The sequence below is a fragment of the Sminthopsis crassicaudata genome, chromosome 2 (assembly GCF_048593235.1).
Source record: "Sminthopsis crassicaudata isolate SCR6 chromosome 2, ASM4859323v1, whole genome shotgun sequence".
Lineage (NCBI taxonomy): Eukaryota > Metazoa > Chordata > Mammalia > Dasyuromorphia > Dasyuridae > Sminthopsis > Sminthopsis crassicaudata.
The window spans coordinates 11,535,259-11,558,622 of NC_133618.1; the positions used below are offsets into that span (position 1 = coordinate 11,535,259).

General features: G+C 44.9%; 2 protein-coding genes across 3 annotated transcripts in view; one reads left to right on the top strand and one right to left on the bottom strand.

Annotated features, from left to right (window-relative positions):
• The window catches only part of DOCK5 (dedicator of cytokinesis 5), a 241,128-nt gene extending 225,672 nt beyond the window's left edge, over positions 1 to 15,456 (top strand). For both annotated transcript variants that reach the window (XM_074285430.1, XM_074285431.1), the window contains 7 exons: positions 418 to 501; positions 952 to 1,089; positions 2,771 to 2,937; positions 4,787 to 4,955; positions 5,857 to 5,995; positions 8,223 to 8,338; positions 9,888 to 15,456. In XM_074285430.1, the coding sequence (XP_074141531.1) occupies positions 418 to 501; positions 952 to 1,089; positions 2,771 to 2,937; positions 4,787 to 4,955; positions 5,857 to 5,995; positions 8,223 to 8,338; positions 9,888 to 9,992 (918 nt within the window). In that variant the 3' untranslated portion in view covers positions 9,993 to 15,456. The remainder of the gene's footprint in view (positions 1 to 417; positions 502 to 951; positions 1,090 to 2,770; positions 2,938 to 4,786; positions 4,956 to 5,856; positions 5,996 to 8,222; positions 8,339 to 9,887) is intronic.
• Positions 15,457 to 19,183: 3,727 nt separating this feature from the next.
• GNRH1 (gonadotropin releasing hormone 1) lies at positions 19,184 to 23,364 on the bottom strand. The gene is made up of 3 exons (XM_074284982.1): positions 23,212 to 23,364; positions 20,396 to 20,491; positions 19,184 to 19,377 (listed from the first exon to the last, which is right to left on the bottom strand). Exons 1-3 carry the CDS (start codon positions 23,362 to 23,364, stop codon positions 19,336 to 19,338), a joined length of 291 nt encoding a protein of 96 aa, XP_074141083.1. The 3' UTR covers positions 19,184 to 19,335.

Sequence of the window (23,364 nt, forward strand, 5' to 3'; positions counted from 1 at the left end):
AAATGTTTGAATTTCTGTATCATTCTCACCATTTAAATATGGGGCCATAAGTGGATTTTCTTTAATGTGTGTATCACAACACTGGGCTTGGGATCCAAGTCTCCAAAGCGCCTATTCATAGTAACCGCTCACATTTATATGGTGGCCCAGAGGCTGGTTGCAAAGTGACTCACAAGCTTTCTCTCATTTATTTCCTCCCCTGTATTAATAGTAATAATATTAGTAATAATAGCTAGCAATTATCTGGCACCTACTATGTGCCAGGTATTATACTAAGCACTTTACACTTACTATCTCATTTAGTCCTCACCCTTGGGAGGTAATCTGTCTTATCCCCATTTTACAGATCAGGGAAATCTTAAGCAGGGTCACATAGCTAATAAAGATCACAATCCCTCCTTTGTCCTCTGCCCCCAGGCCTTTTTCACAGAGAAGTACCAGCAGGAGCATCCAGAGGACCAGGAGAAGATTGAGCTGCTCAAACGCCTCATTGCCTTACAGGTACGCACCCTGAAGCGACCGGGCTCCAGAGGAGCAACTTCTAGGGGGAAGGGAATCATATCCATCCAGGGGCCTGCCTTGGGCATATCACAGGCACCTTAAAAGATCTTAGAAATTATTAGTCAATGGCACAATGAAGGGCGTGGAGCCTTGTGTCAAGAAGGCAGTCTACTGGCACTTTGCTGTTAGGTGCCCAAGTTTTAGTACTTTTACCCTCTGTTGGATTTTATTGAGTTATCATTTTAATAAGGGCAAATTACTTCCCCACTCTGTGCCTCAGTTATCTTGTTTGTAAAACAAGGAGACCAGACTAAGTCCCTGAGATTCTTTTAAGTTCTTCAGTCCTTTGGTAGACTGTGCAATTAGGAACTGGACCATGTTTTGCCCTTTCATGTGGCAGCCTCCATGCTTAAATTTCCCTCTTCCCTGCTCCTGTATTCACTTCTCCAGATGCCCCTGCTTGGAGAAGGGATCCGAATTCACGGAGAGAAGCTGACTGAGCAGCTGAAGCCGTTGCATGACCGACTGAGTACCTGTTTCCGGGAGCTCAGGGAGAAGGTGGAGAAACTCTATGGAGTCATCACTCTGGTAAGCTTTGTCTGAAAGCAAGATAATCTGAGCATCCGACCTCTGGGTTCTCCAGGCTAAATCCATGCCTATCCCCTGATTTCTCTCTTTTGTTTAATGTTTCATTAATGTCTTTATTGCTTTCAAAGAAATTTTATGTCTTTTGTTTTAACTGCCTAGATTTTCTCGGGTATTTTTCTTTCCCATCTCTTAAAAAGAGAGAAACAAGAAGAAGGAAAAAAAGTCAGCAAAACTGATCAATATATAGAAAAAAAAAATTGGGCATCAATGTACAATGTTCCATATCCATGAACTGCTCCATTTTTTAACTGTTCCATCTCATTAAAGGAGCTAGGAGCAGCATGTTCTCATAGCTCTTCTTTGGGGCCAACCTTATCCTTTGTAGTTTTACCATATTAATTTTTTATTGTTTTGTAGTTTTTCTTTTCCATTTTCATCATTGTAGACATTGTATTTAATATTTTTCTAGCTCATCTAACTTTATCCTGCATCAGTTCATAAAAAATCTTTTCATGCAACTTTTTAATTCATCTTTACTTACAGTGACTTAATATTCTATTACATTCATGCACCACAGTTTGATTTCTCATTTTCTGATCCTTAAATATCTTCTTTGTTTCCAGTTTCTCCTATCGTGAAGGTGCTGCTATAAATACTCTGGTGCTTATGAGAACTTTCTCTTTGTAGGGGAGAATGACAGGAGAATATCTGGGTCAAAGAATAGGGACATTTCAATCATTTTATTTACATAATTCCAAATTGCTTTCCAGAATACAGTCTCGAAGTTCCACCAACAATGCATCAGCACACCTGCCTGTCTATAAATCCTCCAGCATTAACTCTTCCTATCTTTTGTCATCTTTTCAATTTCATACCATCAAGATAATCTCTTATTTTTTGTAATTGCCTCCATCTCTTGTTCGCTTAATATCTTAACGAACTCCTGTCCCTCCTATCTCTCTTGCCCTTACCTCTAAAAGCTGCATTGTCAGCTTCTTTCCTTATTCTTCTATGGCATAGTTACATACTCCAGAGTGTGTCGATTTTGAATTTACTATAGATTTGTCAAAGCCTGGTTTCTGAGTGCATGCTTTCCAATTTTCCCAAGCAGATCTTAATAAATAAGGAGTTATTTCCAAGTAATTTTTGGTTTGATTTTATTGAACACTAGGTTATTAAGTACCATTATTTATTATTGTCCCCCTTCATCTGGTCCGTTTCATTTTTCTATCCATTTGTATTTTAAGCAATAACAAAAAAAAATCTACAATACCAAGGGAAATGATGATGAGAAATAGGAATGAAAAGGGGCTAGATCTCAAATCATAATATATATTATAAGCTTTTAACATGGAACAAGAAAGAGTTAAGCAGAGCAAAAGGAACATCAGCTGTGTATGGCAGAGCATGCAACATTCCCCACCTGTAGCTCCCCACCTCTCTACCAAAAGGAAAAAGTGTGATCTTCATCTTCATCTTCATCATCAGTCCTTAGGATCCAGATTATAGATCAAGGCTCTTGCTGGTGGCCCTTCCCCCTCCTTTTCTTATTTTTCTCCCTATAGAAGGGATGTTCTTGCTTCTGTTTTCCCCCTTGGTACCTCCTGGAAATTGCTCTGAATGTGCCCGTGACTCTAATGAAGACTGTGCCCATAGAGCTGCTGTTTCTTATGCCCCTCAGCCTCCCACCTTGACAGAGAGGAAGCAGAGCAGGACGGGGTCTGTGGTGCTGCCGTACATCATGTCTTCCACCCTCAGAAGACTGTCTGTCACGTCAGTGGCTTCCTCGGTGATTTCCACGTCTTCCACGTCCTCAGATAGCACTCCTTCCAGACCAGGATCAGATGGGTGAGTCGCTACGCTGTATACAACAGAGTCCTTGGTTACATTCACCACTGGTGAAAAAATAACAATGTAGCTTATGAGGGTTGTAACATCATCTGTCCTTAGAAAGAATCTTCCTAAGGTAACACACCTGCCTCTGTTACTTGGACCCTAGAAGTTTCAATGGCTCCCTATTGCCCCTAAAATAAAATACAATCTCCCCAACTTGGTATCTAAAGCCTTTTTGCAATCTGGCTTCCGCCTACTTTTCCATGCCTATTTCTTTTCTTTAATTTTTAATTAACAAAAATCTATTTTCTCTTCCTCCCACATCCCTCCTTCCCACGAAAAAAGACAAAAACAAAATGTTCATGACATTCATATTTCACGTTATATCCCTCCAAGCCCTCTGTTCTCTTCGCTGTTCCTTATGCAGAGAACCCTTACCTGCCTTCATGCCTCTGCCCCCCGTGCTTAGAATGCTCTCTCTCCTCATCCGTCCTGACCCCACATCCCCAGTCTCCTTCTCAAGCACCATCCCCTGCATGTGTCATGGACCCTTTGGCAGTCTGCTGAAAACTCTGCCCTCATTCTCAGACTCGTGGTTTTAAATGCATAAAATAAACTATGCAGGATCACAAGAGAAATGACTAGATTGCAATATAATTATATTAAAAAAAAAAAAAACAAGTTCACAGGGGTAGCTAGGTGGTACAGTGGATAGAGCACCAGCCCTGAAGTCAGGAGGACCCGAGTTCAAATGTGATCTCCTAGCTGTGTGACCCTGGGCAAGTCACTTAACCCTAATTATCTCAGGGGGAAAAAAAGTTCATAGGCTCCCAGCTGAGCTCCCCTGCTCTACAAGAAGCCGTCACTCTTGCTAATGTTCTTTCCTTCCTACAATTACCCTTTGTTTCATGGACACTGCGGCCTCCTAAAAATTAGAAGGTTTTTGAAAGCAGGACTCCCTTTTGTTTTGGATTTCCTTTGGCAAAGTGCCTGGGATGTGGTATTGCTGTTGTTCAGGTGTGTCCACCCCTTTTTGATAGTTCTTCTTGGCAAAGACTCATCTTCCTGAGTACAAATCCTGCCTCAGATACTTCCTAGCTGTGTGACCCTGGGCAAGTCACTTAACCCTGTTTGCCTCAGTTACCTCACTTAGAGTTGAGAAAATGGCAGGAGGAAAGTGGAAGAAGCTGGCATAGAGATTAAACAGCAAGCGGGGGGGGGGGGGAGGGCTTTGTGGGATTGGTCTTTTCTTTCACGTGAGACTGACCTAGGTTGAATTAAGGGAAACAACATATAACAGTTATAAAACATGCCGGGTAATTTCCTTTACACTCTAGAAAGGTCTCATTTTTGCATATATATTTTTCTCATCTGAGTTTAGCACAGTCTTTCCAGGTGAGGGAAGGCAAGGCAAGGCTGATGATCCTGTTTTATTGACCAAAGATACCCCACGGAGTCATTAGCAGAATCAAAATCAAAACTCAGACCCTTATAATATTTATTTTTAAGGCAATCAGGGTTAAGTGACTTGCCCAGGGTCATATAGGTAGGAAGTGTCTGCAGCCAGATTTGAACTCAGATCCTCTTGACTCCAGGATTGGCACTCTATTTACCACCTAGCTGACCTTCTTTTTCAGCATTTTTCCACCACGTGAAAGAGATATAAAAAGTCTACAAGTTAGGGTTGAAATAAATCAATTCTATTAATTTAGTTCCATTTAATAAGACTTAGTAAGCACCTGCTAGGTCCAGTGACACTCCCTCCTCCTGTGTAAGAACCAGTCCAAGGTCACCGGCCCTCAAGGACCTGGGATTGGGGAAAGGAATAGGGAGATGAGATTGTGTCCTTTTGCCTGGATGACAGATCCATCCTGGAGCCCCTCCTGGAGCGGCGGGCTTCGTCAGGAGCCAAAGTGGAGGACCTGTCCCTCAGAGAAGACAGCGATAACAGGATTGGCAAGTTCAAGCGGAAAGACTGGAATATTAGCAAATCTCAGGTCATCGCGGAGCGAGAGCCAGAAGCCGACCTGCTGGTAAGTGGACATGGGCCCTAGCATCTGAGTCTGGAGCTTCCAAGCCCCTGATTTCCAGTTAGAGTCAGACCAAGCCCGGGGAATCTGTAGGCACAGATGTTCTGTCACTGAGAGCTGGAAGAATTTGTAGCTTTCTTGCCACGGTGTCTGCCAGCGGGCCCAGGCCTTAGCCTGTGGTCCTCTGCATCCCTGCTCTGTGATTCAGTCCCTGAGCTTCATGTCCTGTCCTCTCTTAACTGGGGCCAAAGGGGGAGATCTAGAGAGTTAATGAGCACTTGGGGCTGTATCTGGCAAAGGCAACCCTTCTTGGGAGGAAAGGCAGGCTAGAAACAACTATTGGATCACAGAGTCCTAAAAAAAATCATAGATTTAGAGTTGGAAATAGTCCTAGAGATCCTCTAAATCTGTCCCCTCATTTTACAAGGAAACAGGAACGTAATGGAGTCACAAGGTTAAAGTATTTAAGGGGGCAAGAGTAAACTCCTGATATTCCTAAACCCGAGTTCAGTTCACTATATCACATCATAGACCTCCAGGCCTTGAGTCTGTACTACCTCACACACTCTCCAGCTGTGTGACCCCAGGAAAGTCACTAAACGCTGGGTGCCTCAGTTTCCCCATCTATAACATGGGGACGTGTGTGGTGAAACGGCCTCAAACGTCCCTTCTGGTGCTAAATCAATGCTCCTTTCTTCTGTGAAGACTCCGCTGAACATCCACCGCTGTTCACTGATCCTTTCAAAGCCCTTAGGCATTATTGGACTCCGTGTTATTTCTTGGTTAGGTGACAAAGGTCCTTGCTGTCCCCATCACCCTCTGGTCCAGAGGGAAGTGCTCAATCCCAGCAGCCTCCAATTGAGGCATCATCGCTCCTCCTCTTCCTTGTTTTTTCCCTCCCTAGAGTCCTACTAGCAAAGTCCAAAGACCCAAGAGCCTCCAGTTAGTGGATAGCCGGCTGACGTTGTTCCAAGGCTCGCCCCTGCCCTCGGCTGTACCCCTGAGCCCACCCCCGCTGACCCCGAAAACACCCAGGACCCAAAGTAAGTTCTCTTCACGCTCATTTTTCCAACTCTTGGGGACGGAACACAGCCATCCGGTGGTGGAGCTGTACGTGGGTCTGATAAAGTTGTTGGGCGCCATTGGCGGCAGGTACTGCCGTTGTAACAGCAACAACGCCCTACTTTTGTGTAGAACGCACTCTAATAGCCATTAACTCATTTAATACTCAAGCTAAGTTACCTTTGACTTTGGATAGGTGTGACCCAAGAGAAAGAATATTGGAGCTGTGAGTTCTGGGTTCAAACATGACTCACCCTTACTATTTGTATGACCTTGAGCAAAGACTTCATTTCTCTGGGTCTCAGTTTCCCAACAGTCTTGGACTTGAGGCCCCCGGAGTCCTAAATCCTTAATAACGAGGATCCTTCCTCTCTCTTTCCCCTTCCCTCACTCACCAAGTGCTACACGCTTCCTCAGCTGTCCCTTTCGTCCATTTCTCCATCTTCCATTCTCTATTCTGTCCCCCTGAATTGTGGGAGTGAGCGAGGGACTGTCTCATTTGGAGTGTCTGTATCCTCAGGGCTGGTCTCTCCATTTGGCACATAAGGAAGCTGAGATTAATGACTTGGCCCACAAGTAGTGAGTGCCTGGGTCAGATTTGAATTCAGGTCTTCCTGACTGCAGAGCTAACCCCATCTAATGGACCATCTCGCTGCTTCCTGATGGGTTAATCTCCCACTTAAACTATTACTCTGAGCTCCTCACTGGTCTTTCTACTTCAATTTAACTTAATTCAATTCTCAAGAAATCAAGTATTTAATAAGCCCCACTATGCACTGGGAAAAAAAGTGCAAAAAATTAATGACCCCAACTCTCTAGGAGCTTTTGAAGCCCCTACTGTGCATTAGGGATGCAAGTAAAAAAAAAGAATAACCCCTACTCTCTAGGAGCTTTTAAAGCCCCCACTGTGCATTAGGGATACAAGTACAAAGAATGAATAACCCCTACTCTCTAGGAGCTTTTAAAGCCCCTACTGTGCGCTGGAGACAAAAGTGCAAAGAATGAATAACCCCAACTCTTTAGGAGCTTTTGAAGCCCCTACTGTGTGCTGGGGTCAAAAGTGCAAAGAATGAATAACCCCAACTCTTTAGGAGCTTTTGAAGCCCCTACTGTGTGCTGGGGTCAAAAGTGCAAAGAATGAATAACCCCAACTCTCTAGGAGCTTTTGAAGCCCCTACTGTGTGCTGGGGACAAAAGTGCAAAGAATGAATAAGCCCTACTCTCTAGGTGCATATGAAGTCCCTACTAGGTGCACCAAGCTAAGGTGCACCAAGCTAAGACTGGGGACACAAGTGCAAAAAATGAATATCCCTAGGTATTCTCTACAAGCTTTTTAAGCCCCTATTGTGTGCTGGGCACCATCCCAGGCTCTAGGAATACTTCCTTTCCAAGTGAAGCTTACATTGCTTGTGGTCATACTCTCCAATCCGCTGTCTCACACTGCCTTGATCATCTTTTCTCCCATCACCATTCTGCACGAATTCTTCCTCCATAAAGATGGTGATCGTCTTGTGTTGTCTGACCCCCAGGCCTTTGCTCTCACTGCTTCCTCCACCTGGAATGTTCCTTCTTGCCCTCTGCCCCTCTTGAACTTTGATTATTCTTTTAAATTTAAGAGTCACTGCCTTCATGAAGGTTTTCTTGATTTCCCCAAGTCCTTTCAACTTTACTCCTTTGAGAACTTTCCATAAAACTTGACTTACATGTCCCCAGTCCACATTTCATATATTATTATTATTATTGTTGTTGTTGTTATTATTATTATTATTATTATTATTATTATTATTATGGCTGTTTCATCTACTCCTTACACTCTAAAGGTCAGGAGGCTATCATTTTTGAGTCTCCCAATTTTTAGAGTGGTACTCTGCCCACAGTAGGCACTTAATAAATGGCCTGCTGCGCCAAATTGAGCAGTGTTACAAATTTAGGCAGTGTAGGTATCATTATCCCCATTTTACAGGAAAGGAAACTGAGTTTCATAGAATTAAAGGGACTTGGCCCAGATCGCCTTGCAAAAAATTGCTGAAACTATAAATATTCTGGTTAGCCAGCTCTGTTTAGGTTCAATTTAAACAAAAAGTAAAATACTAGTTTTGGAATTTTGAAAGAGATGAGTAGAAAGGGGTTCTCAGAACGCGGGTACCAAGGCTCTCATCTCAGTGATGTTGTTCTGCTTATTTGACCTTTGATTCCCATCCCTTCCAGGTTCTCCAACATTGCAGGTAGATGGACTGATGTCTTCTGGTTCAAAGACAATACCTCCTCCACCCCCTCCAAAGAGCAAGCCCTACGAGAGTGGCAGCCAGAGGAACTCAACAGAGGTAGGCAAGCAAGCTGATGCTGCTCCAGAGTGACGCTCACTTTGCTGGCCACGGACTTGTCCAAGCTGCCTTGAGGAGAGACAGTCCTACCCAACTGGCTAGCGGCCTGGTCCTCCCATTAAAAATGGAGTTCCCATCTCCCATCTTCTCCTCAAAACAGGGTGGCAAGGGTGAGATGGAGAATGGATCATGGAGAATTGATGGATTCAGGGAGCTCCTGTTGGGGAAATCCCTTCTCCAGTACATTTTGCTGGTGAATTTCCTAGGGTCATGAGTGGCTAACTAATAAAGAATATTATTAACAACATTATTCTTAATAATTATAGTGTTTATATATAAATTATATTCTTATTAAAATAAATATATATATAATTAATAATATTAAAGGAATGAATGAGTGAAGGAATAGGGACATCCTTCTCTCCACTGTTTCATGCTACCTCTCCAGGAGGAAGAATAACATTTTAACTCTCACTATCTCAGTGACAGATGTTCTGGGTTATTTCCCTACTCCTAGTTCAGCTCTAGGCAAGACTCAGTTTATAAATCTGTAAATGGTAACAGGTAGTTATCAAGTAAGTGCTTTGTAAATCTAGAAGCCCTATCTAAATGTGAGTGATTGTTATTGTGTGTCTCTCTGAATATCTGGTGTCCATCTGTCTTCAAGATTGAAGAAGGGGGCAGAAGTTTTCTTTCTTTTTTTGCTCCTCATGCAAACCCTTGTAGATGGATACTGTGTTCCATGAACCAAAAGCTAAAAGATGTAAAAGAAGAAGCTGAATGTTTCAGTGAGTCAGAGAATGAATGAATAGATGGATAGATGGATGGATGGATGGATGGATGGATGGATGGATGGATGGATGGATGGATGGATGGATGGAGTGGATGGATGGATGGATGGATGGATGGGTAAATGAGTGGATGGATGGATGAATGGATGGATAGATAAATGAGTGGATGGATGGATGGATGGATGGATAGATAAATGAGTGGATGGATGGATGGATGGATAAATGAGTGGATTGATGGATAGCTAGATAAATGAGTGGATGGATGGATGGATGGATGGATGGATGGATAAATGAGTGGATTGATGGATAGCTAGATAAATGAGTGGATGGATGGATGGATGGATGGTTAGATGGATGGATGGACAAATAAATGAATGAATGCAAACCATTTATTGGGTAATTATTAGGTTCCAAACTCTAGGGGGAAAAAATCCAAACAATTCCTAGTGAAGGGAATAGAATTTTGCTCTGGGGAATCACAGAGATAATGAACAGAGTTCTAGAGAAGACATGATTTTTTTTATTAATGTTTCCAGAACAAAAAGTAAAAAATGGGTGTGGGAAGAAGGGTGTGCACATGACAGCCAGGCCAGGGCTTTGGCAATAAGATGGCTAACATAGGTGCTGTGTGGCTGTGTAGGATTTGAAGCATGGCCAAAATCTCAAAATCTAACAGAGAAATAGTGGACCTTGGATTAGAAATAAGGAAGAAAAATCCTTTGCTCTTAACCCGCCCCATTATGCATCTGTTTTCCCAGGTTGCACCCCCGCTTCCCCTCCGTCGAGAAGCCAAGGGTCCGCCACCTCCACCTCCCAAGACCCGCAAGTCGGGAGTCCTCTCCTTGGAACCAGGCTCTCAGTGAAGACCCTGCTCCTCCTCGGTACCTGTCATGTATTTGGGGAGCGGCCCACATGGACAGTCCATCTCAAGACCAGCTCCAAAAGGCAATGGCGCTCTTGTCCTTGGTTTTCCAACCCTTCTGACCTGGGATGACCTTGAACTGGACTGAGTCTTTCCAGAGCTTCCCCCACAGCCACGTTCCAAGGCCATCTCATACCTTCTTCACTCACTTGCAGAATTCCAAAATTTATTATAGCCTCGACATGATCTTTAAACATCTACCTTTACCCACAGCCATTTGGACCTCCAAAGAGTCTCTGGTCATCAGTTACCTGAATGATCTTTGAGTCCTTTCCCTGTCCACGAAAGGCATTATTTGCTTTGCTTCTGAAAAGCAATGCTGGAGTTTGGACTCCCTTCCTCGCATGGGCATCCCCTATCCCATGTACTTAAATACGGGCCATTTTTGGTAGCTAAAGTAATAATAATTCATTTCTATGTTTGATGGGCTCTTGAAGAAAAGGGAGTATGTCCAAGGTAAGGCTGGACGCACCACCTGTTGGTGACGATGTAAAAGGCTGTCTGTTCAGGGAGGGACGCACCAGAGGCTGCCTCGGACCTCTAGAATCCCATAATTCCATGAGTTTATGGGCAGTTACAAGGAGCCATGTGGATCATGGCTGTAAATGGAATGAAAAGATGGGTGGGATTCCCTCACTCCAATAACCGGAAGAACTCAAAAGACTCTTAAATAGTTGAGGGTTAATTAAATTCTGTTTCTACCAAGAGCTAAAAGCAAAGGATTTCTCCCAAGTGGAACACTTTCAGGATGATCTGGTCACATCATGGGTCTCATCTGTTCTCCTGAGAGTCTGCATCCCTCGTCCTGGTCCTCAGTCCTGGGCATTCTGTCGAGTCAACAAACATCTATTAAACACTTCCTGTATGCCAGGCAAGGTGCCAAGTACTGGAAATACAAATACAATTAGGAAGGCCATCTGTGCTCTCAAGAAACCTATGTTCTAATGGGGGAAGACAGCACTTAACAGTGTAGGGGGAGAGGAAAGAGGGCTTGTGGAGGAGAAAATCTAGAGTTGGGAGTGGAGCCTAGAGAGGCAAGTTCTTTCCTCATAGTCCCCATTTTATTGTAACTGATTCTACTTTCCCGCCGGTTCCACAACCCCACAGCCCCATTACAATACCTCTAAGCTGGTGAGAAGTAAATGACTCTAGAGTCATGAGTGTGAATGTCATGAATATCACATGTGAATGCCCACTTCCCATGGAATCTGACCTTCATTCTCCTCCATCCCGCTTCCCATGGGGTCTGACCTTCATTCTCCTCCATCCCGCTTCCCATGGGGGTCTGACCTTCATTCTCCTCCATCCCGCTTCCCATGGGGTCTGACCTTCATTCTCCTCCATCCCACTAACCATAAAATCTGACCTTCATTCTCCTCCATCCCACTTCCCATGGAATCTGACCTTTATTCTCCTCCATCCCGCTTCCCATGGAATCTGACCTTTATTCTCCTCCATCCCACTTCCCATGGAATCTGACCTTTATTCTCCTCCATCCCGCTTCCCATGGAATCTGACCTTCATTCTCCTCCATCCCGCTTCCCATGGAATCTGACCTTCATTCTCCTCCATCCCGCTTCCCATGGGGTCTGAACTTTATTCTCCTCCATCCCGCTTCCCATGGAATCTGACCTTCATTCCCCTCCATCCCATTTCCCATGGGGTCTGAACTTTATTCTACTCCATCCCATTTCCCATGGAATCTGACCTTTATTCTCCTCCATCCCGCTTCCCATGGAATCTGACCTTCATTCTCCTCCATCCCGCTTCCCATGGGGTCTGACCTTCATTCCCCTCCATCCCACTTCCCATGGAGTCTGACCTTCATTCTCCTCCATCCCATTTCCCATGGGGTCTGAACTTTATTCTCCTCCATCCCGCTTCCCATTGAATCTGACCTTTATTCTCCTCCATCCCGCTTCCCATGGAATCTGACCTTTATTCTCCTCCATCCCGCTTCCCATGGGGTCTGAACTTTATTCTCCTCCATCCCGCTTCCCATGGGGTCTGAACTTTATTCTCCTCCATCCCACTTCCCATGGGGTCTGACCTTCATTCTCCTCCATCCCGCTTCCCATGGAATCTGACCTTCATTCTCCTCCATCCCGCTTCCCATGGAATCTGACCTTCATTCTCCTCCATCCCACTTCCCATGGGGTCTGATCTTCATTCCCCTCCATCCCACTTCCCATGGGGTCTGACCTTCATTCTCCTCCATCCCACTTCCCATGGGGTCTGACCTTCATTCTCCTCCATCCCGCTTCCCATGGAATCTGACCTTCATTCCCCTCCATCCCACTAACCATAAAATCTGACCTTCATTCTCCTCCATCCCACTTCCCATGGGGTCTGACCTTCATTCTCCTCCATCCCACTTCCCATGGGGTCTGACCTTCATTCTCCTCCATCCCGCTTCCCATGGGGTCTGACCTTCATTCTCCTCCATCCCGCTTCCCATGGGGTCTGACCTTCATTCTCCTCCATCCCGCTTCCCATGGGGTCTGACCTTCATTCTCCTCCATTCCCGCTTCCCATGGGGTCTGACCTTCATTCTCCTCCATCCCGCTTCCCATGGGGTCTGACCTTCATTCTCCTCCATCCCACTAACCATAAAATCTGACCTTCATTCTCCTCCATCCCACTTCCCATGGAATCTGACCTTTATTCTCCTCCATCCCGCTTCCCATGGAATCTGACCTTCATTCTCCTCCATTCCCGCTTCCCATGGGGTCTGACCTTCATTCCCCTCCATCCCACTTCCCATGGAGTCTGACCTTCATTCCCCTCCATCCCACTTCCCGTGGAGTCTGACCTTCATTCCCCTCCATCTCACTCTCTGTGACTCAGTGGTCTGGACATACTTCTCCATTTAGCAAGACCCAACCTAACACTTTCTTTCCGCACAATGGATTTTGCTTTTTAAGCTCTACAAAATTTCCCCAAAGTGAGCCCTTTAAATTCCTCCATAGAACTGAGAAATTTACAAGAAATTCTAGCACTTACCTAATACCCTAAAAATGCCTTTTTTGGTCTGATGTGGGGGCTCTGTCCAGCCAGCTCCACCGCTGCCCTTCGGGATCAGAGTCTGAGAGGCGCCTGGGGGTGAGGAGAGAGTAACGGACTTGGCCCTGGTCAGTATGGAGCAGAAGCAGGGCCTGGACCCCATTCTTCCTGCCTTTGAGGCCAGATGTTCAGCCGATCAGCCCACTTCCTCTCTCCCTGCACGTAGCAGACGGTTCTTACATATTAGGAGGCTCTGACACTTTCTTAGCTGCGAGATCCTGGGCAAGTCACAGCAAGTTTTGGCCCAAACTGGACAGTTTTGGGTGCAGAGAATGCTTCCTTCTAATCCACCAACCATTTCCATTAGGGGAGGAGGACAGGAGAGACGCTTCAAGTTGGACTTTGACGGAGGAGCAAGATTTCAACAGATGGAGACTAAATGTGTGTGTATAATGTTAGAGAGGGAGCTGTCCCGTCCATTGCAGGGTTCAGCACAAGAACAAAAAGAGCACCGTTCAGAGCCCCCCGGAATTATTATTCCTGTCCCACATAAATAGTTCTTTTTTAGGCACCAGGATTTAATCTGAAATCCGTAACTTAAATGGGGAAAAAATTACATCTTCATTTCCACTCACTTCCAAAATTTAGCAGTTATGAATATGGCGAGCGCAGTTATCTTGAGAAGGTTCCCAGGCTTCCCTGCACTCCCAAAGGGGGCCTGAACATCAACAAACCGAGACCTTAAAGGCAGAAAGAGTTGAGAAAGGGCCTCAGGCCAAAGAGAGTAGGGAGGACGGGTGCTTTGGGGCTTCCCACTTGCCTTCTTTTAGGGTCATTTTGCCTTCTTCCTCTCTCCCCTACCCCTGGCGGGAAATGAGCCTGGATGATCGCGTTCATTTTAGGGGTGAGGAAACCAGGAAAGCAAGACCGTGACACGGTCTCGAGCCCCCGCCCCAAGAAACTGCTATTCAGTGGTGATGGATCCATGGAGAGAGACCCCCGCCCTTGAGGCCTGTCTTGGCCATTGCCTCTGTCCCTTCCCTTCCCTGCGCTTCAGTTTTCTCACCTGTAAAATGAGAGGGTTGGATGAGATGCAGACGTCCAGGAGGGGAGATAGACAAGGCAAGGTGGGGATGAGAGGCTCTGAGCTCTTAGGATTCTCCCAGCCCTCAAAGTCCCAGCCTTCACTCTAACCAAAAGGTATAGAATGGTTCGCTCCAGAGGGAGAAGAGGCGCTTGCATCCGGCCTTCTGAGGGTGAGCCAGCTATCCGCTGGGCTAACGATGGTCCTCTGTGTCCATCCTTCCAGCCTTTTATCTGGAGATTGTTTTCCATATTAATGAAAATTACGTTCCCTAATCTTCGCCATCCACACGCCAACACACACACAGTCACACACAAACATACACACTCTCGTGTGAGGATTGTGGAAAGCAGAAAGGGACTGGAAAAGACTAGGTAGTCTAACATGAGTGTAGAACAGAATCTCAGACATTAGTTGTCCGTGAAGCTGGCCAAAAAAAGGGCAGCCCCCAAAATGCCCCCACCTCACAAGCTACCAGTAGGGTTTACTGTGTCTAGGATAATCCAAACCCTTGATTCCCGAAGCCCTTCCGCAGTGCGCCACCTGAGAGCTTTCCCGGCCTGGAAATCCACTCCGCGGCCGTTTCTGGTTTACGTGGCTCATGCCGGACACAAGTTCCACTCTGCCGGAGTAGAGACAAGAACGAGCTCATTTTGGTCAGCAGAAGGACGAAGGGGGGTTTGCCTTTGCTAGGGCGTGATGTGCCTGGAGGTTTAACTCAGTGACCCTCTGTGTGTTCCCCAGTGTCTAGTCTTCATCTTCAAAGCCCTGCCCTGTGAGGACTGATGGAAGGAACTCATACAGCTTGGGCAAAAAATGGCTCGGTAGGGAGAGGGGGGCGTGCCAGGGGGCAAAAGGCACCTCTCTCCAAGGTCCAAAAAATGAATAAAAAATTTCCCCTTGATTCCAGAGGGGAAAATTAGAACAGTGGATTCAAGGTATACAGGGAGGTTTTAGCTGGATCGCAGGAATCTTGCCGAAAATCTGGGCAATCACCAAATGAAATGGTTTGTCCTTGCGTGGTTGGATCTCCCTCCTTGGGTGCCAGTAAGTCATGGCTGGATGACCACTGACCACACATGCGTGAGTTGTAGTGGGGAACCTTTTGGGGGAAGGGATTGAAGCAGAAGCCTGGGGATGCCCCCCCCCAACTCTGAAATTCTGTAATTCTGTGCCTTTCTTCTGTGTGATTGTTGGACGACTTTTTTTTAAACCCAAAGTTGGGAAAGATGCTTGGAGAAGGCTGGAAATTTTTTGCTGAGATTTGCTGTTATTTATTTATTTTTAAATTAAACCTGGAATTGATTTTTCTGACGTATTCTATGGCTTTGGTTGACTGGTAGCTTTCCTTTTGAGAAATGATACCCTCCTGAACCTTTCCTCCCCTTCTCCCAATACACTCACCTTGGCTATCTCTGAAGCTACCGGACAGACACATTTTCTGTCTCTCTCTCTCTCTCTCTCTCTCTCTCTCTCTCTCTCTCTCTCTCTCTCTCTCTCTCTCTCTCTCTCTCTCTCTGTCTCTCTCTCTCCCTCTCTCTCTCTCTCTCTCTCTCTCTCTCTCTCTCTCTCTCTCTCTCTCTCTCTCTCTCTCTGCTCTGTCTCTCTCTCTCTCGTCTCTCTCTCTCCTCTCTCTCGTCTCTCTCTCTCTCTCTCTCTCTCTCTCTCTCTCTCTCTCTCTCTCTCTCTCTCTCTTTCTCTCTCTCTCTCTTTTTCTGAATCTATCTTGTCTCTGTGTATTAAGAGCATAGGTGACAGGCCATAACCGACACCATTGGCACCCGGGGCCCTTGGAAGGCTCACCCGGGGCACGCCCTGGGAGAAGGAAGTGCTCCCAGGATGATGTCAGCACCTCACCACGGCCTTCGGTGGGAACAAAGTCCTGATGGCCCTCCTGATTACTTACATACAAATCTGGCTCCTCTTACCTCGGGATTATACAGGGTTTCATCTAAGACCCAACCAATACCTGCAAGAATTACTATTAGTTTTCAAGCCACTTCCCTTTTTATTATCTAATTTCTGTAGATTAACTCTGTATTGAATTTTTTTTACATTACCTAAATTTTCTTTGCATTTTTCTCTCTCCTCCCCCTCAGCTATCCTTTTTATCAACAAAAAAAAAAAAAAAGCCTGATCTTTTCAACAAAATCTTTACAAATTGGTTAGTCCCATGTCGCATTGCCCTGGGAATTAGCAGTCCTGCCTTCTTTTTCTGGCCCTGCCACGAATTTGCTATGTCAGTTTACTTCAAATTTCTCTACTTATAAAATGAGAGGGACCAGATTTCTAAAAACCCTTTGCTGTTTAATATGCTCTTATTTTATTTTATTTTATTATTTTTTTCCTTTTCTGAGGCTGGGGTTAAGTGACTTGCCCAGGGTCACACAGCTAGGAAGTGTTCAGTGTCTGAGACCAGATTTGAACTCGGGTCCTCCTGAATTCAGGGCTGGTGCTCTATCCACTGCACCATGGAGCTCCCCCAATATTCTTTTATTTTAAATGAGTCCCTGCTCCATTGGTAACTCATCCATATTTGTATGTATGTGTGTGCATTTGTAGAGACATGTATTTATTCATACATGTACATGTGTGTATACATATATTTATATATAAACCCTTGTAGGTTACACATTTTTAGACCCACAAAGCTCTAAAGGGGCATTTCCAAGCAGCCTGCCACAAAGGGACAGAGCTAGCCGGTCTCGAGGTCAGAGGGTCTGGGTAACTTCCCTGAGACTCCCCGACAGCTCTCCAGTTCTGGGGAGACGGAGTAGGTGCTGCTCTATTTCGGGGGGGGATGTCTCCTCATGGCCGAATTCCCAATGGGAATGAAGTCACGGGACCAGTGTTGGGAGCTGGGTATTTGTCAGAGCAGAAGAATGGGGTCCCCCCTGAGTTTCCCCCGTCTCTGGGATTCTACGCGCCCGTCCGGCCTGCTCGCAAGCACCTCTTCCAGCTTCTCGAGGGCGTGAATGTCTTCCTCAAGGATCAGTCGACCACTGGCTTATTTGAAAGCACCGGAAGCTGGCCCTTGCCCGTGAAGCCCAGGGTTGGGGTGAGGGGCACTTGCCTGGGCAAGAGCCAGAGGGCCGAATGTCTCTCCCCTGGCACTGCCAGTCTCCACTCGGGCACAATGGGAATCCAGTGGGACTTCCTGGGATGCTAAATAGGGTCTATTAACCAAGTGGGTGCCGTTTTATTTTTCCTTTCTGAGAACTGTATTAAGAGATGTACAATTTGTAAATAATGCAGTTTTTTTAAGGAGATGAATAAATAAATGTAGTTTCTGAGCAAATGACCAATGAAAACCGCGTTCTTCTCCATTCTGTTGGGCACAAGATATATGCTTATTCATTTTTGCCCTTGAGCTGTTCTCATTAAAGAGTGAAGTTAGGGGGCAGCCAGGTGGCGCAGTGGATAGAGCACCAGCCTTGAATTCAGGAGGACCCGAGTTCAAATCTGGTCTCAGACACTTAACACTTCCTAGCTGTGTGACCCTGGGCAAGTCACTTAACCCCAGCCTCAGAAAAAAAAAAAAAAAAAAAAGTAAATTTAACAAGCATGGATTAAGCACCTGCTATGTACCAGGCTCTGTGCTAAGGGCTGTAGGTGTCGTGTTCTCCAATGAGTTCAGTCTAATGGGGAACACAACATGAGATAATGAGAGGGAAATGTAATATTTTACCCGATTTTTACGTGTAAACAGAAACTAATAGAGACATTACGGCGTTGGGAGAAGCACAGAATTTATGGTCCAGCTTTCAAGGAAGCTGGACACGGTCTGACACGCAACTCAGATTTTGTTAATAGATTTTTCAAAGAAAGATCAGGTAGGATTTCACCCTCCCCCCAAAAAAAAGAGGGGGAGTTTTTGTTGTTTTTCAGCGGTGTACAACTCTTTGTGAGCTCTATTGGGGTTTTCTTGGCAGAGATACTGGAGCAGTTCACCATTTCCTTCTCCAGCCCATTTTACAGATGAGGAAACTGAGGCACATTGGGTTAAGCCATTTACTCAGAGTCACACAGGAAGTGTCCGAGGCCGGATTTGAACTCGCCTTCCTGACTTCGAGCCTAACACGACATCCTTGGCTTTCTACTCGCCCCCAAGGAAGTTGTTTAAAGGGACCCATATGGATGCAAACCAAAGTGGGTCTGAGAAATTCTGACCGGGATCAGCATCCCCCACGACTTCTGAAGTGGCCACGTTCACGACAGCAGATGGCGCTCCACCTCCCTGTTACCTGCTCGGGCCTAGTCCGGAGCCCTCTCAGACCCCAGTCTCCAAGGGTAACCCCTCCTGGGTTTCTGTCTAGGCTTTTCCATTTAAATGAGCATGATTTAATCCCATCGTAATTAATAACTAAATGAGATGATCCTTCCGGTCCATGGAGATTCTAATTTCCCAGCTTCACATGTTCTGAAAGGATTACTCAAACACATATAGAGTAAATGGATTTTTTTTATCAAAAGAAAGGGAAAAAAAATGGAAGTTTTGAGATTTAAAACTCCCCTGTGGTGACAAACTTGCCCCTGACTAAGGGACTTTGTTCTGCTTTCCATTATTCTTCACCCCTAAACTTCTGGACTTTCCATCAACCCTGCGGCTGGACTCCTTATTTTACATTGTCTGCTCCTGATAAGGAGCATCTGGGGTCACCATTGTGCCCAGAGAGCTGAGTTCAAATCCAGCCTCTGACACTTGGTAGCTGTGTGACCCTGGGCAAGTCCCTTCACTTTGCCTCCGTCTCCTTATCTGTTAAAAGAGCTAGAGAAGGAAATGACAAATCACTCGCTTCTCTTCATTGGGAAAAACCTCAATGGGGTCACAGAGAGTCAGAGAAAAGACTGAACAACAACCACAACCTCGAAGATCGTGAGCTCCTCGAGAGCAAGCACTGTCCCAGCTGTGGGGGTTGAGCTTCACCCCGTCCCGCCCCATCTTAAAAGCGAAGGGCTCCCGGTAGCCTCTGTCTCAGCTCATCCCAAGGGCGGCCTGATGGCCCAAGGGACAGAGAGGAGCGTCTGAACCGCAGAAGCAGATGGAACTACTTTATTCCACAGGACTCTCAATTCCAAGGGATTTTCAATGGGAAACACGTTTTGGATTGGAGAAGCTTCCAAAGGTCTCGCCACCCATTTTGACAATCATCATCACTACAGAGCTATGTTGGGAAATTCTCTTCATCCACTAGAGTTAAACCTTCTTCCTCCTAGCTTCTTCTTCAATCAAGCTGGCCTGAAAACGACACACATTGACTGTGTTTAATTAACGTAATTAATCATTTAATGTATATTAAGCATAATTGAATTTTCCAGCTTCCTCAAACAATCTATTAATTCTTTTTAGGTTTGCAAAGCACTTGATAAATATCATCTCATCCGATCTGGAAGGTGCCGTGATGATGTCCATTTTACAGATGAGGAAACTGAGGCAGCAGAGATTAAATGAGTTGCTTAGGAGGCAGCTAGGGGGCGCAGTGGATGGAGCACCAGCCTTGAATTCAGGAGGACCCGAGTTCAAATCTGGCCTCAGACACTTAACACTTCCTAGCTGTGTGACCCTGGGCAAGTCACTTAACCCCAGCCTCAGGGGAAAAAAAAAAAAAAAAAAAGAGTTGTTTAGAGTCATAAAACTAATAGTCAGGATTTGAACTCCTGACTCCAGAACAAGTGCTCTATTCACTGTACTTTATAACTGCCTCTAATAAAATCAAATATATCGAATATACCAAGTTAATGGTTTTTCCATCCATCTCATAATCCCACGTAGATCTGAAGGGCTGGCAGAAGAGGGAGCAGCTTTGTTCTGCATTGCCCTGGATGTCAGATTTAGGACCAGTGGATGGAGAAAGTAGATTCTATAGAAAGACTTCAGTCATTCATTCACCAAATATTTTAAAATATCTTCTGGGTGCAGGAGCTTCGGCTAGATGTTGAGTTATAAGAAGAGGGGAAGTTAAAAAAAAATTCTAGCAACAAAAATGTTCAACAAGGACAAGAAGGACGGTGTCCTGTTTAAAGCAAAAGGAAGGGAATCACTTTTTAGGAATGCTAGGGAAGAGACAGTTCTTCTGGAATGATCTAAACCAACTGAAGGGAACACTACCTTGCAGGTAGGATTAGTGAAAAAAGGACGCCATCTTTTTTTCTCTACAAGTTCACAAAGCTTAAGAAATCTATCCAGATTAAGGGGATTTCCTACATGCTGGGGCTCTTTTAAACCTGGAATTTGGAAATTCTGTTGCTTTACTCACCAAAGCCCCTTTGAGATCCCGGAGTGGGGAACGTGGCTGGTGAATGGTACATTCAAAACGCTGAGGTTCTGCCAGCTGGTTCGCTTCATTGGCCACCTGGATGCAAACAGCAGAATTCTTAGGCAAGGACAAGAACTTGGGGAGGGAGGTCTCTTCCAAAATGATGGGATTAGGCCCACGAGATGCTGATAAGAGCATTCAGCAGATGAAGGGGATGGTTTCAGAAAATCCTAGAAGACTTATGTGAACTGATGCAAGTTAAGTGAGCAGAACCAAAAGAACAATGTACAACAACAGCCTTATTATAATGATTAGCGACTGCTAAAGATTTAGTTACTCTGATCAATACAATGGTCCAAGGCAATTACAAAGAAACCGTGATGAAAAATGCTATCGGGGGCCGCTAGGTGGCGCAGTGGATAGAGCACCAGCCCTGAAGTCAGGAGGACCCGAGTTCAAATCTGCTCTCAGACCCTTAACACTTCCTAGTTGTGTGACCCTGGCCAAGTCACTTAACCCCAGCTTCAGGGGAAAAAAAAAAGAAAGAAAAAAAGAAAAATGCTATCTATTACCGAAGAGAGATCTGATGATCTTTGAGCTTATTTATTTTTAAAACTTTATTCATTTTTCTTGCTTTGGGGTTTGTTTGTTTTTTGTTTTGTTTTTTTTTTGTTTTGTTTTATGGTACAACATGGATAATGTGGAAAAATGTTTCATCTGACTTCACATGTATAAAGGGTATCGTATTTCTTGCTTTTTCAATGTATAAAGGGAGGGAGAGAATTTGGGACTGAAAATAATAATAATAATAATAATAATAATAATAATAATAATAATAATAATAATAATAATAATAATAATAATAACACAAAGGCAATAGACTGGAAATATATTTCCATGGCTAAGAAATCTTTTCAGGATGGGTGAATTTTAAAGGTACCTAAGGAAGATGGGAAATATGTCAGAAAAGTAAATGGCGTGTACTAATTTTGTGAAACCCCCTCCCCTTTTGAAAAGGAGCTTGACTCAAACTTGACAAAATGAGAACTGCTCTTTGAATATTCATCAGCTCCCTTGGGCTCAATTATCTCTATGCAAATGGCCCCCAAATATTGCCCTTGTTTAAACGTGCTCCCTTGGAATATCTCCCTCTTTTTTGCATATATATGTCCCCAGAATCACACTTTCAGAATCTGCAAGATTTCAAAGGCCATCTAATCTCTGAAAGTCCCATCTACCTCCCATTGCTGCAGAGCGGTCTCTCCTCAAAAATCTACCAGTGAAGAGGACCCCATGGCTCCTGGAGGCCGCCCATTACATTGTTAAGAAGTCTTTCCCCCCTTTTTTGTAGCCTTAATTTTTCTCCTTATATCTTCTCCCCACCACGATGGATTCTTCACTCTGTGGCAAGCAGAACAAGAATTATCCTTCCTCTGTCCTTCAAATACTTGAATTCAGTTATCTTCTCTCTTCTGAGACTTCCCTTCCTTGGAATTTTTTCAACCAATCCTCACCCAGCATGGGCTCGAGGGTCTTTGACAACATCCTTGCCCTGCTCCAGGCACTTTCCTAAAATGTGGTGATGGTGGTGTTCAGCCGTGGCCCCGTTTGGGATCTTCTTGGCCAAGATACTGGAGTGACTTGACATTTCTTTCTCCAGCTCATTTTACAGATGGGGAAACTGAGGCAAACAAGGCTAAGTGACTTGCCCAGGATCACCCAGCTGGTAAGAGTCTGAGGTGGGAGCTGGGAAGTCAGATCTTCCTGACTGTAGTGCTGATGCTCTGTTCTCTATGGCACCAGTTAGCTATTCAAAACGTGGCAACCAGAAGGAACTGAATGTTCCAGGTCACACGCATCTGGACTGCCTCAGTGGCTTAGGAGAATCTCCAAGACAGCACCGAGTTTCCTGCTCTACTCCCATCCTCCACCACGCTGCTTACGACCACGTAGTCATTATTTAATAAATGTCTGTTGATTGATAAGTACGTGGTAAGTGTTTTAACACATTTTGGATAAATTGAATTAAATAACTTAAGTGCCATTTTGGAACACAGGAAATATACCTCTTCATTTCATTAACAATTTTGTTTTATTCAATTAAAATCTATTTTCTACCTCTCCTACTTTTCCCTACTCTTCTTTGGGGGAGAGGAGGGAAAAGTAAAACTCTTGTAAGAAATAGATATAGGATTTGAGTTCCAGTTTTTTTTCTTCCCTCCCAAGAAGGCAAATTTGATAGAGGTCATAAATGTACAGTCATGTTAAATATATGTACACATTATTCATGTTGTGAAAGAAGAATAAGAGGGAGAATGATGAGAAATTTTAAAAAATATATTCATAGGGTGGCCAGTTGCTAGAACTCCAGGACTGAAGTCAGATCTTTTTTTTTTTTTTTTTTTTTTTTTTTTTTTCCTGAGGCTGGGGTTAAGTGACTTGCCCAGGGTCACACAGCGAGGAAGTGTTAAATGTCTGAGACCAGATTTGAACTCGGGTCCTCTGGTGCTCTATCCACTGCGCCACCTAGCAGCCCCTGAAGTCAGATCTTTATCTCAGATGCTCACTAGCTGGATGACCCTTGGAAACTTAATCCTATTTGCCTCAGTTTCCTCATCTGTAAAATGAACTGAGGGAATAAATAGCAAACCACTCCAGTATTTCAGCCAAGAAAATCCCAAATGGGGTCATTCAAATCAACTGAAATGACAGAATAACCACAAACAAATTTGCGTGTTCAAGCAGCATGATGCCCTTGCCCAGACCACGTCCCGCCGCACCCTGAGTCCATCACCTCTCCTTCAAGAGGAACCCACCTCTTGGAACGGATCGATCAGGTTGTCAGCATCCCTCTTCCCTCCCGGGCGAAGGCCGTAGGACCAGTGCTGGCCAGAGCCGATCATCACACACACAGTCAGAAGAAGGCACGCGGCTAGGAGCTTCCGGCTCAGTGCCATCCTGCGGGGCAT